Here is a 25,670-nt window from a genome sequence, read left to right as displayed (position 1 = left end):
ATGGCCCAGGAATGTTCTCTCTGTGATATCATACTATCAGAAATTTATAAAATCTGCGACAACCTTCCAATGTGGTGTTATTTTTGGCTGACAGAACCCCATCAATTGAAGTTTTGTGTTTGTGACTGTATTAATGATTTCCAAGATAGAAAAGTGGGGTCTACAGTTCTTGTATTTTATAAGACATCCAAAAAAGAACTAGACGTTTGTTCTAAGAAGCAGTATTATAAATACGGCAAAGCACACTCACCACCAGATAAGCAGCACATGGGTGGATCGCAGTATTTGGTAATAAAAAATGTAACACAGTAAAAATCTAATCTCAGAGAGCTGCGGGAGCTGCTGGAGAGAGCCCTGGGTTTTCCACGCCCACTAACTCTTCTGGCTGTCGGCATTATCAGGAAGATGGCTCCTGGGAAGCCTGTCTGTCACCGGCCCCGGAGAAGAAAGGAGACCTTGATACATCACTTCCTCTCTTTCCTCTCTTTCCGGTGACCTTGTAAAGCTTTCAACAAAAATATATCCTTCAGAAATGTGAAAAGAATGGTGTTTGTTTTCCCTTTCAACACAGAAAAGACAAAAATATATGAGGAAAAAACGAACAGAAGTGGTATATTTTATGAAAGGCATACACCGTATTCGTTCTGCTGACATCAGGGTAAACGCAGAATTATACATTTTTATCACCAACAAAATGAGATTTTCAAGTTCAGAGGCTCTTGACTTTAAAATCCTACAAACAAACATTTGTTCATGGAAAAATAGAGATATTTTGAATACTAAAGTCCTTTATTCAACAACACAGAAATTTCACAAAAACAACTTTACTGGGCAAATTGAATGTGTTTTTTTAAGTTTTTTTTTTTTTTTACAATTTTGTACATGCCCCATAAGTGATTTTCTTTAATAAATACACTGTTTTTCCAAAACTTTTTTTTTTTTATAATTGCACAAGCATACATACACCGTACACAAATACCTAGTAGAGAATGTAATAGATCTCCGCACAGCTCGGACAGGGGGACACAGTGACAGGAGCGCGTGGGCGCGTCTTCCAAATCGCCTCTGGCTTCCTCGCCCTCGTGGGAGTGGAAATCCCTCCTAACATAGTGGCTGTCTTTTATTCACTAGGATACAGATCTCAGTGTGAAACTGCCAAATTTAAAGAAAAACAGAAACAAAAAACGGGGAACATTCCGCTGTGGCGGGAGCCACGAGCTTGGCCCGGCCAGGTCTGGGGGTGCAGCCCCCACCGCGGGTCACGATCGCTCCCTCTTCTCCTTGAGCAGACACGATCAGCCCAAGACTTCACATGCTTTCGTACTGACTATGGTGCACAGGCCTGACTCTGAGGGAAGGGTAGGCCCTTTCTTTCGGTCGTTGTGGGTGTTGTTCATCACGACCCCGCCATCTCCTGCCCCCTAGAAATGTTGGCATTCGGGAGAAGGAAGACGGGTGCCGGATGTCAGCCAGCAGAGGCCCCTGCGCCATCTTCCCCTGGGGGAAGACATGCCTGCTTTCTCTCCCGAGCAGAGGGACATTCACCACTACTTTGGGACCATGCCTCCACCCACCCGTACACAAGTTGGGGCCTGTGTTCTAGACGTGCTAGGAGGCTGGGACTCGAGGGAGGTAGGCTCAGGTGCCCTGGGGGTGCTGGGTGCAGGTGCATGGGTGCAGGGCGCTGCCTGCGTCTCCCCAAGGGTGGCCCAGACTCCCCAGACGCCGACAGAGCGGAGGTCCCCTCGTCCGCACCCACCCAGTGTAGAGGCCTCTGAAGCGGGTCTGAGCTTGGCTGACCTGATACGTGATTTCTCAGTTGTATGGATATGGATAGTCCACACAATGCGCATTCTCGTCACTACATTCTGAATTTTCCTGGTATTGAATATGAAACATACATAAAAGTCACATTTCATTGGTATTTTAGACTCATGGAAATTGTAAACCTTTCAGATCATTCCCGTAGGGTCGCAATGATATGCTTTACAAGTTTCGGGTACCCGGACTGACAGGGAGGAGAAGTAGAGGGGGGCCAGACAGAAATATTTTTCTTCCACATCAGAGAACTTTATATGCACCCTACATCATATAAATAGAGCTACACCAAAAACATCTAAAAAGTGGGTGGTGTAAAAGAACAGTATCAGGAATAAACACGTAAGAGAATTAAAGAAAAGCAATACTTTTCCATTACGGTTATCGACAAATTTCCTTTCATTAAAAAACTGAATTGATATGTAAAGCACCACATTGTACAACATACAGATTAATTAGTTCTTTAAGAAAACAAGCAGAAACACACCGAGACCACCGCACCAGCCTGCGTTCTGGACTCCGTGCCCTGCCATGAGGTCTGGTTGGGGCCTGATGGTGCCTGAGTCCAAGTTCATTTCACTTCCATGACAGTCGTCATTTTCCAGAAAGCTAGAAGAGCTTACCCTTCAAGTGTGAACATGTTTCTTCTGATCTGTAATTAATTAGCAGGTGGATTTTAAGCAGCAAAGCAAAATAAACACGGAAGAGCGGCGCCCATGGCTCTCATTGGTCCCACAGCAGAAGGAGAAATTCTAACTAGAGCCCCTAGAAGGGCTACCCACTAAGTAGAATGCTGTCTCCAAATGGACCTACAGCACATCCGAGGGTGTGAGCAGCTAATTCCTGTCTCTAGACATGGACAGGCAATACCTGACCAATTTTCCTGACAAGGCCCATTTGGCCATAACTTGGACTTGGGGCTCATCAGTGCTCCAGGGAGAGAAGTAATGCAGGTTTTCCACGTTGGCTTTGAGGGGACTCACCCCCTCCTGTCATGCCCTCCACACATCTTAAAGACCTGTCATATTATTTCCCGCTCAAGTCTGCAACTAGCCTTTTAAAATTATTCCTTTGCTGATCTTTCTAAAATGTCCAGTGTTTTTCATCGCCCTTTTCCTTCTCAAGTTATTTTTCTCCATGTGATCCATTTTGGTAACATTTTCCTGGAGGCTAATGGGTGTCAGAGGCTAAGATAACTAATGGATAAAGGACAAGATGTTACTTTGTGTGTTTCTGCCAAACTCTGCTAGTCTCCTGAAGCTGAAAATGGTCTTTGCAGAAGGAAGAAAATTCTTAGTTATTGTGTCATCAGAAATCATATTTGTCCCATGGGACCACCGTAGAGACTGAGGCTGCCCTAAAAATACCTGGTCCTCCCAGAAATGAGCGCCGGCCCTGCGAAGCTCTGTGGCAGTGTTGGGGCTGTGTGGCCCTGCCTCCCGGGCAAGGAAAGCAAGGAAAACCCCTCTCAGAAATGAGAGGGGCGAAAGCAATGGAGCACCCTGGGAGGCTAGGAGGAAGAGATGGAAAAGCCTCACTTTTATGAATGTAGTTGATTCGCTTCTACTTAAAAATACACCCTGTCACGCCTTGATGCAGGGCACCTTCATGTAGTCAAATTTTAAGACAAAACTACCCTTGTTTAATATCATACATGGAATTAAAACATTTGGATACATTTGATATAGGGTTTATTTCCCTACCCAAAGAAAAAGCAAACCATCAACAAAAAATACCTACAGCTCATGTTGGGCTTGGAAAAGAAGTTAGTCATGGATTTCTTCCCCTAAGATAAGAGACTTCATCCTGTACCCTAGAAGACACCGCTTAAAAAAATCACACAACTGATCATCTGCATGTCCCAACTAGTCCGAGTTCTCCGCCTGACAGTGCGACCCCGGACCAACCAACCGCGCCAGCCAGCGTCGGAGCTGCATGCTCTGCACAGCGTCTGGGTGCGGAGCCTGGCAGGACACTACCCTACGACAGTGCTCCGTGTCCACCGAGGCGCTGGCAACACCGTCCCCTCTTACAGCAAGACGGTGGAGGGCCACTGCCGGACGCACCATCAGCCTTGAGTTTTGTCAGACTTGGCAGCGAGTCTCTGCGGGGAGGGGCGCAGCGCAACGCGCCACGGCTGTCGTTGCTTCTAGAAACAACTGGCAAAAAAATATTTAAAGCTAAAATTTATTGCTCCAGATTTAACTCGCAGAACCATACTGTGGTGTACAAACTGTTAATCTCCATAGATGCTCAGACGTGATTGTCTCCTTGTGTCCAAACACACAAAATACAAGCTGCTATCTGTACAGTTTACAGTACTGAAACACATATATTTGAAAATGAAGTATAGATATGTACTTTGCAAAGATACATGATTTTACAGCAGGGGTTTACCCAAACTTATTTTTTTTTTTACAGTCACTTTCAAAATAGACAACAACTTCACTAGGATAGCTAAATTACATCAAAGAAAGATTCAGTGTATCGAAATGAAATAGACCGGCCGATTCCCCACGCTCCCAGATTATCTTTAAAGGTCTTTTTTCTCTTTTCTTTTCCTTTTTTTTTTTTTTTTGAAGAAACCCCGATACATAAAATGAAAATAATATCTGGATATTTTCTTCAGTGGTGGACTAAGCAGTTTCTTAAAACAAGACACTAGTGTGCCCTTCACTTCCAAATGCCTTGAAAATAAGATAAACTACTGCTTTAAAAGAACCATCGGAATGCTTCGGCGCTGGGAACAGGCGTTCTCTATAAAAAAAAAGCAAGAAAACAAGTTAAGCTTTCTTTCTAGGCCAAGAGCAAGTTAGAGTTCTCTCCTTTACACTCGGCAACACTTTCAGGCAGCAATACACAATATAATGTTTTAATATTTGATTAGAAATACTTGATGTGAGAAGATCATAAAAAATATATTATTGGATTTAATGCTGATTTATTGAATGTAGCTATTAAAACACATTTATCTAAAGAAATATAGGAAACAGCATGGGATGCAGATAGCCACCACAGTAACTGAGGAAGCTTCAAGCTAGTAATCAATAGCAGGGAGACTGGCCAACAGGAGTACTTAAAATCTGTGTCTGCTGTCCATGTATGCTTCCTATGTGAGGCTGACGTTCGGAACTCAGTGAAGTCATTTCCTTATGCTGGAGAACTTCTTTTAGGGCCGGATAGTAACTATGATATCAGTGTCACCCTGTCACTCGTCAGTTACCAGAGCTACACATTCTCCCACATGCGCTAATGGGGACTAAACAAAATATGTCAGTATTTCAAAGTATGTCTTCACTTTCAACAAATTGAAATCCTATTTGTGAAAGGGATACTAACCAGTAATACTCAATGGCACTATTTTTTTAACCATAAAAATACTATGGTTTTCCAAAGAACTCATAGGCTAGCACCAAGAACGTAGGAGCAATCCTTTGAACAACATCTGTGAGCATTTCCTGTTAAGCAGTAGTTAGGCTACTGACTCTTCCGCCATAGGCTAACAGTCCAGTAGTTCACCATGCATATGTGTCATTGCAGAACAGAACCACAAGAGTCCACATGCAAGGGACAGGAGAACAAGCTAAGAGTGAACTTTCCTATAGGGGCAAACGGAAGAGAGTTGGTTTCATTCCTTCAACCTTTCAACAAGCCAGTGCAGACTGCAAGATGGCTGCTAAGAGTAAATGAGTATATCAATTGCTAAGCAGACTGTTACCAACATACTGGGTAAGTCCAGGACAACACACCCACCCACACACATGTGCACACACACGTACACACACATACCCCTTGTAAACATCTTAAGGTTGTTAGGAGGAGCGCTTAAATTTCCTCTATGTGAAAAATTCTACTACAAACACTTTAAAAATTGAGGATAGCTTTTATTTTCTTGCACATGGTGTATTTGGCTCACAGTCCTGTTGTAGTAACATCATCTAAAAAGAAAAGTGTATTAATTAAGATGTCAACTGAGATTTAAATAGCTAGCTGCTTTTCACTATCCTCACCAAAAATAATTTTTTAAAAAATTGTCCACAAGTCCCTATAATAAATTTCAAAGTGAATGTCTTAGAGTAAACTAAAGATATACTACAATTTATCTCATAAGTTTGCATACATATATATACACACACACATATATGTAAGTGTGGGCATATATATTTTCAGGTATACGCACACACGCCATACTTGCGAAATATTTTCTAAAAGCACAAAAGGTCCATTATCCCCATAAGCATAGCATTTATGAATATCTGAATCCTTACCCCTGATTATTTAGCTTTTTTCCTCTCCAGTTCACTATGCATACCTGAATCCCCAACATTTAGTGGATAAGAAAACAGACTTTATTTTCTAAAATTAATTTTTGAGTGACAAGCCTATCCCTTCTGTATGCTCTTTACATTTATTCAATCATTATTCAAGGGACCATATGAAATAACAGGAAACATAACAAATTCCTCTGATAGTTGTGTTTCTGCCATACACACACACACGCACTCACACTCACACTCACACATGGTCACACACAGAGACAGTCAATGACAACTCAGTGGTTGATACCAGATGCTAACTTGCTGCCTGACGCCAAATAAGTATAAATTTTATATAAGTGTGCATACTTATATAAATGTAGTCATTTTTAACAAGATAAGCTTGATCCAAGCATATTCATGCAATTACAGATTCACATATGAAAAATAAACATGTGCATATATATTCATATAGATTCGCATTTACATGTGTGGTGTGTGACACGGGGACGCCAACCGGCTCTCAGATGCCAATTGGAAACAAGACAGTGCGTATGTACTTCCATAATCTTGTATCTTGATAAACATATATGTTTATGAAGATAAACATAAAAAATACATGGAGTACATTTTTGTAGCGAGCTGAACCCCTTATGTTGCAGATACATGTTGAATTAAACCTCTTCCTGCTCTCAGCTCTTTGCTGGACCTCTCCACCGCTCCTTTATCTGCAGTGTTCAGGGACAGCAGGATGCGGAGGCCACCTGAGGCACAAGGCCAGCCATGCAGGAAATGGTCGGTTAGTTGCTCACTGCCCATGCGTGCTGCGAGGTGACCAGCTAAGGGGAACCTGAGAGAGGCATAGGGCTGCTTTCTGACACCAACACGGGAAGTCAGACACCCCCGTGTCTCCACACGGAGGGAGGGACCCACCTCTGCTTCAGGGGAAGGGAGGAGGCTGGGAAGCATCTTCTCGAAGTCATTTCTTTCTTCTATTAAGGAAGGTGAAGTGGTGAAGTATAAGAGTGATTAGTGGGAAAATAAGCTAAAATGTGAGAAAATTTAGCAAAGCCACAAGCTCCTTCCAGAGACAATGACCAAGTCACTCCCCGGAGTTCTGAGGGGAGCTTTCTCTAGCAGTTTTATGTCAGGGTTAAAAACCACAGAAGTACTGAGTGGCCTGCAGTCGCCTCCAGAGGGTGCACAGGCACCTGCCTGCCCTGTCGCAGCCAGTGGGCGCGCAACCTGGAAGGGCACGTCTGGTTGGGAGGCTGCCATGTCCTCAAGCGTGGAGGGCTGGTTCCTGATTCAGTCTCCACTCATCCGGGGACCTATCCTGTCTAGTTCTGTCAGCGCCTGAGGTGCACTCTGGAAGAGACTTCTGTTTCTGTGTTGCCAGGGCTAGGTGACTGGACCAGCTTCTTTCGGGTTCTATAAATGCCAGAGTCGCAGCTGGGAAATCACACTCCTGATGAGATTACAGTGACTTTCTGGATCTCCGTGATGCTAGCAGGAAATCGTTATCCTGAGTGACAGGAAAGCCAGATTCCCAGGAAGAGGGGGGCGGGAGGGGAGGCGCAGGCCAGACTGGCGCTGATCAGCATTGGTTAAGGCAGCCTTCGCTGCTGCTCATGCAAGGGCGAACACTCCCTCGCTGGAGGCAGCCTGGCTCCCTGGGGGCCAGGCCAGCCCTGCAGCCTGCCCTCTGCAAAGCCTGGTCTTCCAGAGAATTTGCCCCTACCTGCCAGATACAGCACGACCTTCAAGCAGAAAGGCATGCCTGCATTTCCCTCTGACGCTTGAAAAAGCACAGGTAGTTCCTTGAATGAAAGGATGACATCATCCAAGGTCAAGTGTATTTCCCACTTACTTTAAAAAAATACAAAAATTATGACTATCTCTGGCAGACATGTATTTCAGTTTGGTTTCTGTTAAATCAACAATGAGGATGAATCAAACAACCTAAAATAAGGATCCTGAAAGCCTCCCCCTGAAGAACATCAGCATAAGTGTCTCTTTCTTAGGGCCTCCTGAAAGTGATATGGCTGGGATAGCTTCAGGCACAGCAAGCACCTACACAGCTGTGCTCACTACGTCAGCTTCCAAAAAAACTCTTCTCCTAAAAGTGGAAGATGGGGTGCCCATGATCTCCACAAACACGAACGAGGCTATTCCTATCTAGGCAGAGCTAGCGAAATGCAGCGGAATTCACACCCCAAATAAGACTGACCGGCTTTAATCAAATGACACGTGAGTTTTCAAAGACCAAATTATGGTAACCTTCGATGCTAAAATGTACTTCAAAATAGACAGTTACAAACTGAGATAATGATTATGACCCAAGCAACCCTGTAACTCAAGGTGAATCTGTCTTTCCAATCCTCACACACAGACCTCGTAGCCCCCAGAGCTCCGTGCCCCACGCAGGCTGGGAGCCCCACTGTGAGTAGGGGGCACATACAAAGATTCCCAAGCTGAAGCCAATAGTTTGGGGACCATTATTCCTACGCTGAGCGAAAAACGATCCCCTGTTCTCCCCACACACATTATAAAGGAAATCCGAGTCATCCAATCGTTCCCTAACTCCCATGTCATGACGTGAAGCCTGCTTTCTCCATGTCTCTCTGAACTGCCCACAGCCCTGTGTGACCTTCCAAGATTCCGCCTCCCCAGGAGGGAAGACTCCTGGGCAGCTACGTCCTTGAAGCTGGCTGAGCCATCCCTGAATCTCCGTTTACCTCTTCACACCAGAAATTGAAAACCTTAGTGAAGCACTAAATTTTGCAATGGAAAGGATGAGACTAAATATGGACAAGATGACAAGGTTCCGTTTTCCGCCTGTAGATAGTCTATTACATTTTATTTTGGCTTCATCTGAAAAGTTCAAGCTCTGGGGCATTTTAGATGAACAAAAGCAAAAGGATTCTTGATGGTTGGGGGAAAACTACATTTTCCCCTGACTTGACTGGTAAGGATGTCAAAGTACCAAGCTATGTAGGCTGTCCAATGTTTTAATTGACAAAATTTCAAAACTTACTTGGACAAAGAGAAAATGGTAACACACATGCAACGCTGTTCATGTGAACACACAGGACATACATTAATATCAATCTTTGGATAATTAATAATTAAGGTCTAAAATGATACCTAGCTAATATGAAAACCTTCCCAAAATGTTTCTAGCAGAAAGATTTTTCTATATTCTACTTATGAATAATAAATTTAAAAATAATATTTCAGTAACTATAACAGAATTATTAGCAAGCATAGATACAGCACAGGTCAGTAAGTCTGGGAGAACAATTTACTGGGAAGGGATAATTTCACAGCCCAATAATTAACTTATAGAAAAATTTTAATCAATACCTCTACTTTAAAATACATGTTCATATGAGTATATACTATTTCTCCTTTTTAATGACATCTAACTTTCTCCTCTCCTGCTATAATATATGTGTCATATATGTCAAATCTCATAATCCAGATTCATTTATCAAGTAACTGTATAAATCTTTGGTATCCTCACATCTCACCTTGGCCATTATCCAGGTGTAATCCAGGACAACTATGAAGCCCACCCCTGACTTGCATATTGCACCCCTGTTTAAAGGGGACAAAACAGAAAGGGCGCCAAATCAATACCTGGATTGCTTCTGGGATAAGGGACATTCTAGCTTCTGTTTCCAAATGGACAACCGGGGCCAAGGCTTCTCTGACTGATGGTGGAGAGGACAGCTGCCTCCTCGTGTGGGCCCAGACACCAGGGCTTGGGCCTCCCCCCTCCTGCGTGGCTGCCAGCCTCACCAGTGCCTGTGCCTCGCCGCCAGGGCAGCCAGGAGGGCACGTGTGTAGGAGGGACAGCTAGCGCAGGTCTGTACAGGGGAGAAGGTCCATCATGTGGCTCTGCGCCAGGCCAAGACAACACTCGGGCAGAGCAAGTCAGGAACACACGTGTGCACAGGTGCACTTCCATCCACACCTCGGAAAAGTCTCCCACTTTGGCCCTAGAACCTAATAGCACTTTATTTAGGCAACTGATATGCTACAAATGATCAGATTTCAATGTGTTTTGGTAAAAGCACTTCCTACCACCTCGTTCCAAACAACAAAATATTTCCTATTATAAATGGGAAGCTGAGTGATGACAATATTCTTAGCCATACAAAAATAACTATGCTATCAAGGTACCAGGGCAAGCAGAAAAAGGAAAATTTTTCAATGATCTACAAATTAAAATGGCATTTTTAGGAAATTATTTTATAGTATATGTTTAACTCTATGTGCAAGAGGGAGTGTGAAAGGAAAATGAAAACGGAGATTAAAAATACAAATATTAGGTTGATGAATGACATCAATACTATCCTGTCCAAAATGATTTAAAATTTAGGATTAATTTTATTTATATGTTTATACTTCATTTGTGAATCTTTGCATACACAAATGTATATGGCCGTTTGATAAGCGGATCTTAATACCACCTCCACTCACATGCACACAGCAGCGACAAAAGTTAGTAACTATCTCCCTCTAGGTCAGTCTGCTGATTCCTGCCAAGTGCAGAGGTACCTTTAGGTGAGGTCACTGCCAGCTACTGAAACACCACCTTCAACCTTACCATGACCAAGTTGTTGGACAGTTTTGAAGAAGACACTGGAGTCTCACCTATGAGACAACTTAGTCATCTGGACACACCTTGGAACAATTTTGAAAATGTTGGTGATTTTTTAAAGTTGTCAGTGAACTGCCTACTTCTTTAAAAAAGAGAAATATTCATATGAAATGTGAGAAAATGGAAATCACTTGAAAATATTAAGAAGTGATTTGTACAACTGCCCTCACGAGGACCACATCTAATAAAGTAAGGTACAATGTAGTCAATAAAATACAATGTTCACTCCCGACCTCTACACTGCAATTCGAACTGTGGTTCTGCTCTCTGATTATCAGAGTTCTGGGGAGCTAAAAAGTGTTTCCCTTTTCTATATTACATAAAAATGTGAAAAATATTTTTTCTTAGGCTAAGTTCTGTAGCATTTGGTATACAGTCACTGAACTTCCTTTGCTTGAGAATCTTTTATGACAAAAAATACAGCCACTGGGATAGTCCCAGTCTAAAAACCAAAGCCCTTTAATGTCCCTGAGTTACTTAGAAGAATGCAGACACAATTCCTGATACTTTAGTCCTTCAGATACTCCTAAGCCACACTTAACAGACCAACATGCTGCTTGTGGAGTATTTTTTTTTTTTTACTTTTTTTAATAATAAATTATTTGCTGCCACAGCAAGTACACAAACCAACCCCTCTGACTTTTCGGTCTCTCTCCTTAACTTCTTTTTAAATAATAAAAAGTCCAGAGTCCACAGCACTATAATTTACTTCTATCAAGTGGGTATACATTACTTAGCTCTTTAGAAACATATTTGAGGTCATCTCCCAGTAAGGGAAATGCACTTTTACGTGTTCTCCACCACCAGGTCTACAGAGCCTGTGCTAGAGCAAGCCCTCAAGTGTCTCCTCCAGATTTGTCTTCAGGGGATGGCCACATCCTACTTCTTTCTGTAGCCACCCTGTGTCCCATATTTGTGCAAAGACAGTTGCCTTCACGTATTTACCTAACTGGCAGTGTCCATCAAGAATCCTGACTCTTCTCCAGGTATGGGATTGATAAGATGTAGTGATTAGTAGTCTCTTCATTCTTTGCCACTTTTTTTTTCCTGGAGTCTTCTCCATATGTGCAATTCTCTATTTCCTAGTAAGTTCTCCTTAGAGCCACTTAAAAATCACACTGATATTGTGGAACAGCTCACTGTGCATTGATGCTGGGTGGCTTCTCTCTCCCTGAACACCATCGTTGATTTTGAGCATATCTCGGCCTCGCTATGTTTCTCACCACCCTCTTGGAAGGAGGACTCTCCAAAATAAACAGGAAGAGAGAAATGAGTGGTCAGTTGTCCCTGAAACTATTTTTTCTGCTGTGGCAGATGAACAGAAACAAAGCTCGGTGGATTTAGCTGGGTCCCACTCAAGACATCTTTGCTAACACTGTGAGACACTGATCTAGTCTCATAATTTCTTATTTACACAGGCTCAAGGAGATGATGTCCTGTGTTCACCCTTGTGCCCACCCACCCCTTCCTGATTTGCCTTCAGTGTGTAACTGACATTGGCCCACCATTTCTGCCTCCTTCCCTCCCTCCATCCCTCTCTAGCATCTTTTTCCTTTGTTTTCTTCCTTGCTTTACTTGTTTCTGTTAATATAGCCCTTTCTCTTCAGATCAAACAAGTGTCCCTGGTACTTGGCAAAACAGCCTTAAAATAGCATGTCACACTGTTGCTCCTCAGTATGTTCAAACATCCAAGCCAACTATTCTTTTCTTCTTACTCCTTGAAAAACTCTGGGATACTGATAGAAAGCGTGAGGCTTTGCGCCGTGAGCACTGCAGTGGCCAGGCAGCGGGCAGGTGAGTCTCTTCTCACTGTCTGGGGAGACACTAGGCCAAGGGTGAGTCACAGACTCCCAAGGCTTTATGAGGCAGCGTCAAGAGATTTCTAAAATTTCAGTATCTCAAAGGTGTCCACTTCTTATATAAGTTAGATAACTAAGCATCGTGGATGAAGGATGAACACATAGAGTCAGGGAATAAAAAATTGGGATAATGAAAAAAAAAGGTGTGAATAAAGTTTTGAGTTCCCTAAGCTGTGTGTGTGTGTGTGTGTGTGTGTGAGTGGGTGTGTGTGTGTGTACAGCACCTACTACAAGTCTTAGAAAATAACAGTTCCCTACCTACAGATTTGTTAACTTGGATTGCATTTATTTATATTTATCAAGAGTCTACTGTGTGCTTATTAATAAACCATGTGCTCGTGGTTTTAGCAGCAAAGGTACAGACCTGCCTAGAAGACACTATTTATAGAAACACATTTACTATCTCATTAACATTGTTCCATTGACAAACATAATTTCTTTCCTCACTACACACTTGTTCAGTTGGGTTGTTGCTGTCACTCAACGAGTGTTCTACAAACTTTCTTGGGCTGGAACCACCGGCGGGCGATCCGTCGGACACAGCGGCGGGGCACACGCATGCACACAGCCGCACACAGCCGCACACAGCCGGGACAGTCGCCTTCAGTCAGAAAGAACATCGACATGTCACCCAAACAACATACTCACAAGGAGAGAATCACGTGTGGAAAATCCTGAGCCATTCCACTTCCTACCCAACTGCTCTCTCTCGGGGCGGCCTCACGCAGAAGGCCCAATATACATTTCCTTCCGGGTGGAAAAGGCCAGTGTTCTGTTTTATTTTCATGCAGGAAAATCCAAGCACACAATGTATCCAATGCTTCCTAGGAGACGCCACATCTTCGTTCTCATCCACCTGCACACAGCTGAGAATTTTATCTGTTCCTCATTCTGGACTCCACGAAAACCATCACTGAGCTCATTTAACACATAAACAAGAAAGGTTCCCACAGAGGAGTCTCTCTCCAGCGCAGTTATTTTTCTACCCCTGATTCCCCATCACTCATAATCATCACTTCCACACTGTGAAATTTACGCCGCCTGTTATTCTTTTACATTTTGACTTCATCTCTCTTCTCTCTGCAAGGTTTTGAGGAAAATTCATCTGGAATTTGCCGGATTTGCTGAAACATACGGAAAGGCCCGTGGCTGCTCCTGAGCGACACACACAGCCAGCCCCAGCTCTTCTCATCCTGCCTGACCTCTAGCCTTTTGATACGATCAAAAGATAGTTATCATAGATTTTTAGCACCTTCAGCAGTTTTCTCCCTAGTTGGATGCTTTTCTTCACTTTCCTTAGAATGTCCTCTGAATGGCAATTAACATGCAGGTGACCCAAACGGGATTCCATTTTCCACCCACGTTGGGAGGGCTGTCTCTGATTCACGCTTCGGAGTTACCCCACCAAGTATTTTAAATAAGGAAAAATGATGACATCAGCCAAAGCACAATCTGCTTTTCCTGGTCCCTCCATTCCCCCTGCACCTCAGCACCTCAGCTCTGACTCCCAAACTTGTCTCAAGTCTTGGAAAGACCCCCCCCACCCGCCTTCCTTTCCTCGCAGTCCATTCTGGGTAAACCATCGTAACTGCTGAAGGAAGCAGACCCACTTTGCTGTCGTGAGGAAGCTCCTTCCAGACCCTACAGAGGCCCTAGCTTGACTATTCCTTTCTCCTTTGTTTTCAACATTTTGTGGTGAGTTTCTGAATCTCTAGGGCTTACCACTCTTTTTCTCCCAGAAACCACCAGCCCTTTTTCACTGTTGCGTTCTAACTCTCCAGTTCATAAATGCTCTTACTAAAGAGGGGAGGGGGGGAAGGCAAGCTCCATAAAGTCATTTCACTTTTAATCTCAAAATGTTTCCCTACTTTAGTTTCCTACACATGCACACCTCTATCTTCTAGAGCAAACGTTAATCTACAATCTCCCGCTATTTCTTAAATGTCTCTAACTAGAATTCATGATAAGCATTTAACTATTTCTTTCTTACAACAATTTCCTTCAACTCACTCATTCACACTTAGAAGAACTCCCTGGGTTTGTCCAAAAAAAGAAAACAGCAGCCACTGAAGGGGCTGGGTCAGCAAAGCGAGCAGCTTTAAAGACAGAGAAGTGCACAGCAGCAGGAAGGAGGGCAGCCCACAGGCCGAGAGACCTCCTCACTGGGCAAAGTGATACAGGCACGGAACAAGGGAAACCTGTTTATCAGGCTTATCTCTGAAAGTGGAATCAAGCCAGATCTTCGGGAACTAGATGCTTAAATCAAACATTCAGAAATCCCAAGGCCCCCAAATAGTCTACACCCGGGCATTCACTTTGGAAAGCTGTAAGTAACCAGTGGTGTCATCTACAAAGACAACTGTCTTCCTCTTTCTAACTTCAAAATGGGTACAAGAATTTGCTTAGTACCTTTCAGCATGCAACACCCTCTGACCTACATGTCACACTGAAAAGGTGTATGGCGTGCTGAAATTACCATCCCCCATCATAGCTGAGGAAAGTTCCGAGGAGTTATGCAGTGGGCCTGACTGTGTCCAGCTGGTGGTCACCTGCACCAGCGGGTCTTTCCCACAACCTGTCATCTACAGGTGACCACATGGCCCAAGTATCCTTTTAATTATCACAGCAATGAAAAACCAAGAAACTAACAGTATTTCTGAATATAATTTAAATTTGGTTTTGTATCAACCAAGGAAACATCTTTAGTATTAGTTCTTTGAAAAAGTAATTGTTTCCTTTGAATTTTTTATGAGGATGGCATGTGCTGTGAAACAGATGGGTTAACTATGGCAAAACAGAAAAATATGTAGCAGGCTCGCTCTCATACCTGGCTATGGAGTCTCAGCCTCCTAAAATAAATTAAGCGAAAGCCCTGGAATTTCACAGAGGAAAAAATATTTCTCATAATGTTTTAGAGTAGAAGTTAACAAGCCTGCTGGGATCCTTTTAGCCCCTGCAGAGCTAAGTCTTCAACATTATTAAATGGCTGTCGCATCTGAAGTGTGGAGCAACATAACGCAGAGAACAACGGAGGACACGCGGTGCGGAGAGCAGGGAGGCTGTGCCGTCGCTGGGAATCATTCCATTTCAGGACAGGGGTTTGCATGTGATGGAACAAGGTATGACTGGAGGATGATCCCCCCACCACCCCAATATCCTGAAACACCTATGAGGAATAACAGAAGCTCATGGAAAGGTAAGTTAAGAACAAGCAGAGGTGCTGCGGGGACAGAAACATGTAACATGGCCCCAAATCCTCCCCATGCTCGCCAATGACGAAAAACAAACAAACGAACAAACTCTGTTGAAAGCAAGTTAAAAAAAATTTTTTTTTCTAGAGTGCTCTGCTTCCCTTGCCAAGATCATCTGCCATTCTAATCGGGGATTGAAATGCTTGCATAAAAATCAAATATTTTATAATTATTTTGGGTTCCTTGCTCTTTTTGTTTTGTTTTTAAGATTTATTGATTTATTTATACATACAAGAACCAGGGTACAGGCCAGAGCTGTGGAGGGGGCGGGGTGAGAGGATTCACCAGAGACAGAGTGGGGAGCAGAACAGGCGGACTGACTGAAATCCACTGCTGAGGGGAGCAGCGGGCGAGACAGGAGAGGTCTGCTGCGCCATATGTGGGTTAGCTCCCTGGCTGTGGATCAAACTCATGCTGCAGTGGCTGCGGAGAGCTTCATGGGTTGTGTCTTAGCAAGGCCCTGGATTCCTTGCTCTTTAAAGACTAGTCTAAAAGAGAAAAACTAAAAAAGAAGTCTTTTCTCCAATTTGCATATTCACAAGAGCCTTTCAGTAAATCTTGAATTTCACCCGTTCATTGACTTATTTTTACATGACGAATACATGAGATACTTTTTTAATATTTTGCATAAGGTTGAGTATAAACAAACATAAGATACCAAAGCGTATCCACTTATGTGAAATTTATTGAAAAGTGGGGTATTTTTGCTATACTTTTTGGAAGAAAAATGAAAAACAGTATTTTCTGGTAAGAGTGAACTTCATCCCCAGACCATCTGACCAGTGATGGCTGGATGTTAAGATTGAGGAGCACCAACTCCTTTAGAAGAGTTTTTAAAGACACGCTATTCCCTGGGAATAATCAAATGCACAAGCTGGGCCCATGACCAGCCCGGCTGCGCGACCAAATACGCAAGGGGAGCCCACTTGGGCCGCGCTCACAATGTCAGTCTTTCGACTATTTGATGAAAGAGTCCCATATTTATCAGCCTTTGGATCTGACTACACAGAACTCAAACTATTCACCCGGGGGGAAACAGTTGTGTGAAACAAACAAAATAGCCACTAATAAATCAATGATCAATTAATTAAAACCCCTAAAAATTAAGTGGCTTTTATTTCCCTCATCACTAGCTCACACTTTCATTCCTTATTTGAAGTGTCCAAACACTTTTTTTCTGGTTAAACTGAAGTCTAGACTTTCAATGTGCCCCACTGGCTCTCCTGGTGGTTTGTACTTGAATATCACATGTCCTTTTGGAATAATTTACAAATTTATTTTCACTGCCATCCAAAACATTGCTTAGCATTTATTTATATGATGCTTGGATGGATGGGATGTTTTCATCTGGGAATTATTGAAAACGTGTGGCTGTTTAAAGAGCCACTTTGCACCCGTGTTTTGAAGCTCATGGTGGATCAGGCCGCCACGCGCCCCACCCTTGCGTGGCATGCGACATGGCTGCTACAGATCTCTGCTGCGACTTCAGCTGCTCCTCTTTCCCTTGGAGTTTAGCATTTTCAGGTTAAAACAAATGTTTATGTTTCCTGGTAGATGTTTCATTTTAAGGAATGAATTATTTGTGTTTCACCCATAAGTGGAATAAGCTTCAAAGTTTCAAACTTTAAAAACTTAGTGGACATTCATGGCCTGATTCCCCTATCTATGCACAGACTCTGAAAGCGAGTGACACACTGACTCTCTACCCGGCTTTGGGGAGCAGGTGCCCCCTTTCTGCCCGTGCGGCCAGAATGCCTGTGGCTAGCTCTCAGTGGCCAGTGCGGGGAGGCTCAGGGCACAGCCCAGTGTGTCCACCCCGAAACACTCTTCTCAGTCAAGTATCAAATTTGGAGCAACACCTGCATACGCTTCCTCCTGGGTACGTTTCCTCGCACTCCTTAGATGCCCAAGCTCACTTGCAGGAAATTATCGTGGGCCTGTACAAGCAGCAGGAATGTTTTAAAAAGTGGAAAAGAACACACACAAAAGGGAGAAGGGCATTGTCCTGTCTCCTGACTTTGCAGCTGTTCGGTCTCTCACCGGGTGTCCCTACATGGTCCCTCCCCCACTCACAGAAACTCTGGGAGGTGACAGCAGAGCAGACTGGGCGCAGGGCACCTCCCCAAGGGCGGGCACTAATGTGACTCCATGAATCAGCTGATAGGAGAGAAGCCAGGCCAGGTGGTCTCCACCCAGCTCCATCATGCCACCTGAGCCAGGTGCAGGGATGGGAGGTGGGGCTTGCCAGGGACAATTTCATCCCTGAGTTACAGCAGGTCCTGCTACTTTGAAGAGTTGGAGCTTAGTATCAAAAATGTATCTGTTGTGAGTATATAAAACTGAAGGATTATCTTTGGGGACAAAGTGCTAGTATGTAACAAATGACAATAGCTGATGTTTCTAGGCATATCTAGGGACTTATTAGTGGTCACTTAGGATACAAAGTTTCCAGATAAGCTGTTGAAGGAAAGACATTCAGCTGCTTAGAAACTTAGTCACAATATTTATTCTAGCAATTGACTAAGAGAACAGTGGGGTGTGCAAACTAGGGAGCCCTCTACCCTTGGTAAAAGACATTTGTTTATGCGGCTTGTTATCATATGAAATGTTACCAAGAGGTCACTGTACGAACATATTTTGAAAACATGAGAGATGCTCTTAACATGAGAACTAAGCAAGAAAATGTGGAAATAAGTCAAGCAGTTTGGAAAGGAAGGTTGGAGGGGAGGCTTTTTAAAAGTGTGGGTAAGGATCCCAACACACCCACGTGTGTCTGTCTTAATTTCAGTGTACTCACCCTGAAAATCTGATTATGGCTCGAGGCTCTGGGATGAAAATAAGTCAAAGGGAAAAAGGACACATCGGGTATGAAGTGACAAACGAGAATGTAAGTGATGGCCGTGAGCCACTCAGGGATGGGTGTCCATAACCCAGCACCAGGAGTTGGAGGCACTGAACTGATGTGTGGGCAGGTGATGTCCACAATGGACCCCCAAATCCCTACCCTCCGTGAAGCAGCGAAGGGTCTGTGCAACCTCTACCCCATCTCCTCAGATGACGGTAAGGAACCAAGTTAGAGAGAGGCAGGTAGGCCAGGGGGTGGGGGGTGGGGGGCCTGCACTGACCCACAAGCACTGGCCCAGCTCCACTTCGGGCACCACCCTCTGTCACTGACTCGTGCCGGGCTGGCTTCCCAGAAGCCCCCTGCGTGCTGACACGTGTCCTCAAGGAAGCACCCTGCCATGGCATTCTGTGAATGGTCCAGGTAGACACTTAGCCAATGACAACCATTTTCTCCTTTCTTCCTGCCAAGCAGCGTTCCATGATGGATCTTAGCCTCAAAGCGGGGCAATCTTGGGGTGAGAGGGGTGCAGGTCGCATATCTCAGAGGCTGCACTGCAGACAGAAACTCGCTGCTCCCTCCTCCCCCCATGCCCAGCTTTGTCAAGACCAGCAGGACTGTGTACAAGTGGATCTTAAAAAAGAACAAGAGGTAATGCAAGAAGACTTTGTGATCAGAATGCCTCGGGAATCTCGACAGCACAAGTTGGTGGGACAGCCACGAAGAAAGAGAAAAGGAAACTGATGGAATCCTCTTAGAAACCCCCACAGAAAACCCGGGAGACGTTGGTCAAGCTCTGTCATCAGGGCGGTCATTTACTAAGCCAGTCAGAATTACACAGTGGTCCCGTCCACTAACACCCTGAACCCGGATGCTGAGAGTCACCTGGGCCTGGCTGGAGAGGAGGCCCACCAGCCCCCTGAGGAGAGACCATTATGGTTCCAGAAGAGGAAGGAGAGGCATGGGGTCCTTGTCAACTGGGCGAACAGGAAAGTTCCGTCTGAACTGGATTTTAATTTCTCACAGGCCTTAGAGACTTAAAGAAATTACAATAAGAAATCGAGGAAAAAAGAAAAAAAAGAGAATTCAGAGGCTGAAAACTCGTTTTTGCCACCTAAGAAGATATAAGGACCTGCGTTTCTATAATTGCCATTGTCTTTGCTCAAGCAGAGCTGCTGAAGGAAATGAAAGAAACCTGGAGCTCAGTCAAACTCTGCGCTGAGAGGCTTTCTCTTACAAAGAGGGCCAGGCGCGCGGTTTGGGTGGAGACGGTCACCACCCATGATGCCCTTGCCCCATTTCCTCTGATTTCTATGAATAGAACTAGAAGCAAAACTACCTCATGTGTGCTCAAAACCTGCAACAGAGATCTTTCACGCTTCTCTCTGATCACTTTACAGACCTGCTCTTCCGAGGGGACGCCCTTGGCGTCACCCATCACCTTGTTCTGGAACGGGCGGGTGCTCTGTGATGATGGTGCCGCACGAGACCCCCGGTCGCCCAAGAGCCGCACCCCAGAGCCCACACCTATGGGCCTTCCCTACGGGAGCAACTGACGGCCTGCGGGACGTTTCCTCGAAGGGCTAGATTTGATTACCGACCTTATCACCTGCCACCCGCAGCCTTCACCTGCGATTCCCCCATCGTTCCCTTTCTGTTCTGATCAGGTGATGAAAACACCCCAAGAAACTTGCACCGAAGACATCCATCTTTGTTTTTAACGTAATCAAAAGCCTAATCCACCATTACTTGGGCGATCGTCTGGATGGACGTCGTCCGTCTCCGGAACAGACGGGGAGGAGGAACCACTCCTGCCTCCTCCGCCTCCTCGGTGTCCCCCAAACCGCGTGGGGCACAGCGATTCGGTGGCCGCGGAGCGCAGACTTGGAGCAACGCAGGGGCCACGGCGGCGGCGGGACGCGCCCGGGCGTGAGGAAAGCGCGTGACCCCGGGGGCAGCAGCCTGTGGACGCCGCCCTCCCCGCCTGGGGGGCGCCGGCCCTGCATCCCCGAGGCTAAGTCACGTCTCCTGGCAGCCGCGGGGCCCCGGGCTCTGCCCTCTCGGGGCTAACGGGCGGGCCGAGCGCGCGGTGGGCGGCGGCGCGGCGCGGCGAGGCGAGCCGCCTGGGGGGGGGGGCGGGGGCACCCCCGGCCGCGTCCTCCCCGCCCCCGGCCCCGGCCCCGGCCCCGGCCCCGGGCGGGCGGGCGGGCGGGCGGGCGGGCGGGCGGGGGGCGCTCAGAGCCGGCAGGGCGCGTCGGGGCCGGGCGGCGGCAGGCGGCAGCCCGGCCAGAAGCCCGGCAGCGGGGAGGACAGGGGCGCGAGCAGGGGCGGGGGCAGCGCGGGGAGCAGGAAATCGTCCCCTCTGACCTCGAGCGCCGCGCCCGGCTTCTTCTTGAGCTCCTCGCACTTCCTGAACTTGCAGATCTGGTGTCCGGTCTTGCGGTTGCGGCAGCTGCTGCACACGCCGCAGTTGATGAGGCGCTTGCAGGGCACGCACACGCCGCAGCGCTTCCGCTTCTTCTTGGCGGGCGTGGCGGCGCCCGAGCCGGCGGGCGCGGCGGCGGGCGCGGCGGGCCCGGGCGGGCAGTCCGCCAGGCTGGCGATCTGGAAGGCGCTGTCCGACACGGCGGCCGAGGCGGCGGCGGGCGAGTGCAGCGCCGTCATGACGATCACGCCGGGCGGCAGCGAGAGGCCGCCGAGCGCGGGCAGCGCGGGGAAGGCGCCCACGCGCTCGGGCAGGTTCATGAGCTCCGCGTCGGCCGCGCCGCACTTGAGCTTGTTGACGCAGTCGCCCGCCAGCGGCCGGCAGTGCTCGGGCGCCAGCGCGGGCAGGAAGTTGCCGTTCGCCATCTGCAGCGCGGGCTCGGCCGCGCAGCCCGCCTTGCCCAGGCGCGCCGCGTCCCCGCGCGCGTGCAGCCCCGCGCGGCCGCCGCCGCCGCCGCCGCCGCCGCCGCCGCCGCCGCCGCCGCCCCGCCGCCGCCGCCGCCGCCGCCCCCCGGGCAGCAGCGCCGCCGAGGCCGCGGCGGAGGAGGCGGCGGCGGCGGCGGCGGCGGCGGCCGAGGACTTCCTGCCGCCCCCGCCGCCCCCGCCGCCGCCGCCGCCGCCGCCGCCCCCGCCGCCGCCCCCGCCCCCGCCGCTGCCCCAGAGCATGGCGGTGGCGGCGGCCGCGGTGGCCGCGTTGTCGCAGGTCCAGGGGGACATGCCGATGCGCGCGGCGGCCGCGGCGGCGGCGGCGCTGCTGGGGAAGATGGGGGTGGTGATGCGCGCGATCTTGGCGGCCTGCGGGAAGGCGCCGCCGCCGCTCTTGTAGAAGGACGAGGCGAAGGAGCGGTAGCGCTCCATCTCCGAGTTGTAATCCACCAGGCTGTTGAGCGCGCCCTCGGGCAGGTGGCTCTCCTTGGGCAGCCCCGGCGCCTCGGGGCCCGGCCCCGGCTCCACGCAGACGTTGGTGTTCATGGTGCAGGGGGGAAGAAGGGGTGCAGGGTGCAGGCGGGGGCCGCCGGGCCCGGCCCCGCGGCGGGAGGGGGGCGCGCGGGCGCGGGGCGATGGTGCTGCGGGGCGCGCGGCGGCGGCGGGCGGCGGGCGGGCGCCGGGGCGCGGGGCCGGAGCTGGAGGCCCGCGCTACTCCGCGCTGGGGCGCATGTCCGCGCTCGGCGAGGTCCCCGGCGGCGTCGTCCTTTGCATTATCCTCCAACTGCCACAACTAAAATAAAGAAAGTCATTCCAGCGGGCTGCACGAGGACCGGGCGGAAAAACAAACAGTCCCCGCGCTCCCCCACCGCAGGCACCGCGAGCCCCCACCGTCCCCGTCAGGTCGTTTGCATAACAATCGTCGAGGCGCGACCCCCTCCCCTCCCCCACGCTCCCACCGCGCTCCCGCCCCCTCCCTCCCTCCCTCCCCCTGCCTCCCCCTGCCTCCCTCCCCGCCCGCCCGCCCGCCCGCCTCCCTCCCTCCCTCGCCCGCTCGCCCTCTCCCCACTGCACGCCACAGCTCCTCCCCCCTATTCTTATAACCCTCCTGAGAAAACGCATTAATAGCCGGGGTACCCGGGGAAGGAGGAAAGACGGGGGTGACAAATGCCGAGGGAAAAGGGCAACTGGAGTGCTAAAGACATGCAAATCAGGGGTGCGAGGGCGACACTACCTAGAAGCAGAGGGCATTTAAACATTATGAAATGTGTGAACGGGCGCAGCCTGGGCATGCAAATGCTGTAGAGGAGAGAACAGCAATGGCCCTATGAGGAAAATGAACAGGAAATTAGCAAATGAAGTACCGAGAAAGTCGACAATACAGCCGAGTATAAACTGTAAGCAAACACAATGCCGCCGAGAGCCCAGAGCCTGCCCGCAGACAATCCCGGCCGAAGAGGCCGGGGGAAAGCAACTACCAGCTGCCACAGTGTCCTTCTGTGTCTGCGGTCATTAGTTTGAATCCCAGCACAGCTGGCTCTGTTAGGGTCTTAATTCAATGGACCAAGGACAGGTCTCAATTGTACAAGCCATTTGGCGGCGGGGCTGGGTGGGGGTGAGAGGGCGGCGTTCTACTTGTTTAAAAGGGGGAAAGGAACGGCAAGGAAGACGGGCCAGATAAAATGCAGAATAAAATGCAAACGAGTCATGTCACAGGTTCTGAACCAAGTGTTAGTAATTCCTGATGGAGAACCCTGGCTCTGTCTAGGACCAGAGGCACGCATGGCACTTTTTTTAAAAAGGATTTCTCACTGTCACTGGTTTTCACATCGAGCAAAAAGGTGGGGGGCGGCGGGGGGGGGGGGCGGGAGGAGGACTGAAGGTGCTGTTTACCTCAAGAAATAACCATTGAGATGATTTTTCCTTTTGCTCTTTTTCAGAGCAAAGTTTAATGTCAACTGGGTATTTGCATTCATCTCTTTGCATACAGGCCATTATTATGCTTTAGGAAGAGGTATTTTAGCTGTTTATTACAGAGGGAGCCCTATATCATCGCCTTTTAAGAAGTAAAGCAGAGACATAAAGTATATATTAACCTAAAAAACCAGTTTCTTTGTTTCAGATTTTTTTTTTTTTTTTTTTTGGCCAGAATACCTTCCTGTGACACCTTCTGAAGTCCACATATCCGTCTAGCATGTGGAGTTCAGGGAATTCTAAAGGAGGGCCCAGCAGTCTCAGTTTCAAATATTCAGATCAAAATAGATATCAATTATAGTAATTATGCTTATAATTAGATTAATGAACCATTAATGCCCCAACTCCAAGTGCAAAAAACTTCAAGACCTACTGATGAGGTGCCCTAAAAAGAGGGGTTTATGTAAACAAATCCCTATTAGGCAAAGTAAATCAAGATAAGGAACCTCACCCCTGGCTGGATTAGAAGCTAGCAGGCATCCTTCAATCACAGCAAGTCCCTAATCACTCAGGAACCACCTCTGTGGTTTCGCATTAGGGAAAACTGCTCCCTTCTGAGGCCTGATGGCAATACAAAGGGTGCCCCCCAAATGCTCCTGGCTAAATGTTCTTCATGCTTGGGAGGGGGTGGGGGAAGGCAGCAAGAATATGCACCGAGCTTCGGTTTCTGCGAATCACATTGTAACTGCACCGACCATCATAACTGCTACTCAGGAGAAACTAGTTATGCCAACCATGCATTAGATCTCATCGCCCTGAGTGGAGGGAAATTTTTCTACATTTTAGTCTCTGACCTTGTTCCCAATAAAGAAATATTGCAAAGCCCCCTTTCAGAGGAGGAGAGTGGTGTTTTTTTCCACACAGAAGCTTCCCTGCTTTTCTCATTACCATCGCCTCCCCTCTTCCTCCCTCAAGGTTTAAGACCACCAGAAACTGTAGAAAATGACTGTGCCCACTATCCAGGTCATTATTGTTTAATCGATGCATCTCTGGAGCATGAAAAAGGTACCTAAGCCACAGCTATTGTTTGGATTTTCTTTAAAAAAAAAAAATAACGCCACACACACACACACTCTCTCTCTCTCTCTCACACACACACACACACAAATAACTACAGTCCTCTTCCAGAGCTAAATTAGACACCCAGACTTCATGACCCTGCTCTGCCTTTAAACAATGTGACTGTACAAACCTAATATTGTATGTCTGGTCTACCAGCGACACAGAGATCAAAGGTCATATTTAACATTCAGGAGGAGGGGCGGGTGCAGATTAATTAATAAATTAATACAGCGACGCCTTTTTATTGCTGGAGTCCAGCATTCATAATCTACTTTTACAATCCCCACGGACAGCAAACATTTAAGAGGGGGGGAAAAAAAAAAAGGCAGAGAAAGAGAAAGAACAATCACTTACCAGTCTCTTTTTATTTGGGGAGCCTTAGAATTTGCAGACGCTGCCAGTCTGCCTTTAATTAGTTGCACATCACCCCCTAACACAAAGAAACACAAATCCAGATGTGTCTTGGCAGCTCCCAATTACAACTTTAATACTTGTAAACAAACTGTTGGGGAGGGGGGAGAAATAAATATGCGGATCAAAAAAAAATACCTGTAAATGGCTTTTTTTTTCCTGTTGCGGAGAGGAGGAGGAGCAGACGGTGCCGGTGGCGGGGGTGGGGGAGCCGGGCGTGAGCGTGTGTGTGGGAGCGCGGGGCTGCTCGCGGTGGTCTCTCCTCGCCGGCGCGGTGCTCTCCGTCCGTCTCCAGTCGCCGTGTGCGCGGGAGGGCGGGCGGGCGCCGGGGAGCCTCTCCTCTCTCCGCTCGCCCTGCTCGCCCTCCCCCGCCCGGTGTTTGTGTGTGTGTGTGTGTGCGTGTGCGGCTGCGGGGGAGGGGAGCGCCGCGCGCCGGGGGGAGGCGCGGGGCGGGGGCGGGGCGGGGGCGCTCGGCGCGAGGTGAGCAGGACGCAGGGGCGCGGACACCCACTGGTGATTGGCTGCAAATTACACCGGGAACAAGAGGCGCACGCGGGCCGCCGCGGCGCGCTCCGAGCCTCCGGGCGCAGCGGCCGCGGCCCCGCGCCGCCCGCGCCG

General features: G+C 47.9%; 1 protein-coding gene and 1 long non-coding RNA gene across 2 annotated transcripts; both read right to left on the bottom strand.

Moving 5' to 3' along the window:
• Nucleotides 1–776: 776 nt before the first annotated feature.
• On the bottom strand, nt 777–22,151 carry CXXC4 (CXXC finger protein 4). Its single transcript, XM_037509608.2, has 2 exons — nt 21,063–22,151; nt 777–4,575 (listed from the first exon to the last, which is right to left on the bottom strand). Exons 1-2 carry the CDS (start codon nt 22,149–22,151, stop codon nt 4,531–4,533), a joined length of 1,134 nt encoding a protein of 377 aa, XP_037365505.1. The 3' UTR covers nt 777–4,530.
• Nucleotides 22,152–22,345: 194 nt separating this feature from the next.
• On the bottom strand, nt 22,346–25,334 carry LOC119243666 (uncharacterized). Its single transcript, XR_005124791.2, has 3 exons — nt 25,191–25,334; nt 24,996–25,071; nt 22,346–22,398 (listed from the first exon to the last, which is right to left on the bottom strand). It is a non-coding gene; the product is annotated as an uncharacterized LOC119243666 (long non-coding RNA).
• Between the last annotated feature and the right edge of the window lie 336 nt (nt 25,335–25,670).

The sequence above is a fragment of the Talpa occidentalis genome, unplaced genomic scaffold (assembly GCF_014898055.3).
Source record: "Talpa occidentalis isolate TD23 unplaced genomic scaffold, MPIMG_talOcc4v2.1 talOcc4.13, whole genome shotgun sequence".
NCBI lineage: Eukaryota > Metazoa > Chordata > Mammalia > Eulipotyphla > Talpidae > Talpa > Talpa occidentalis.
Note: the sequence above shows the minus strand (reverse complement) of the source record. Positions and strands in the feature narration are given on the sequence as shown.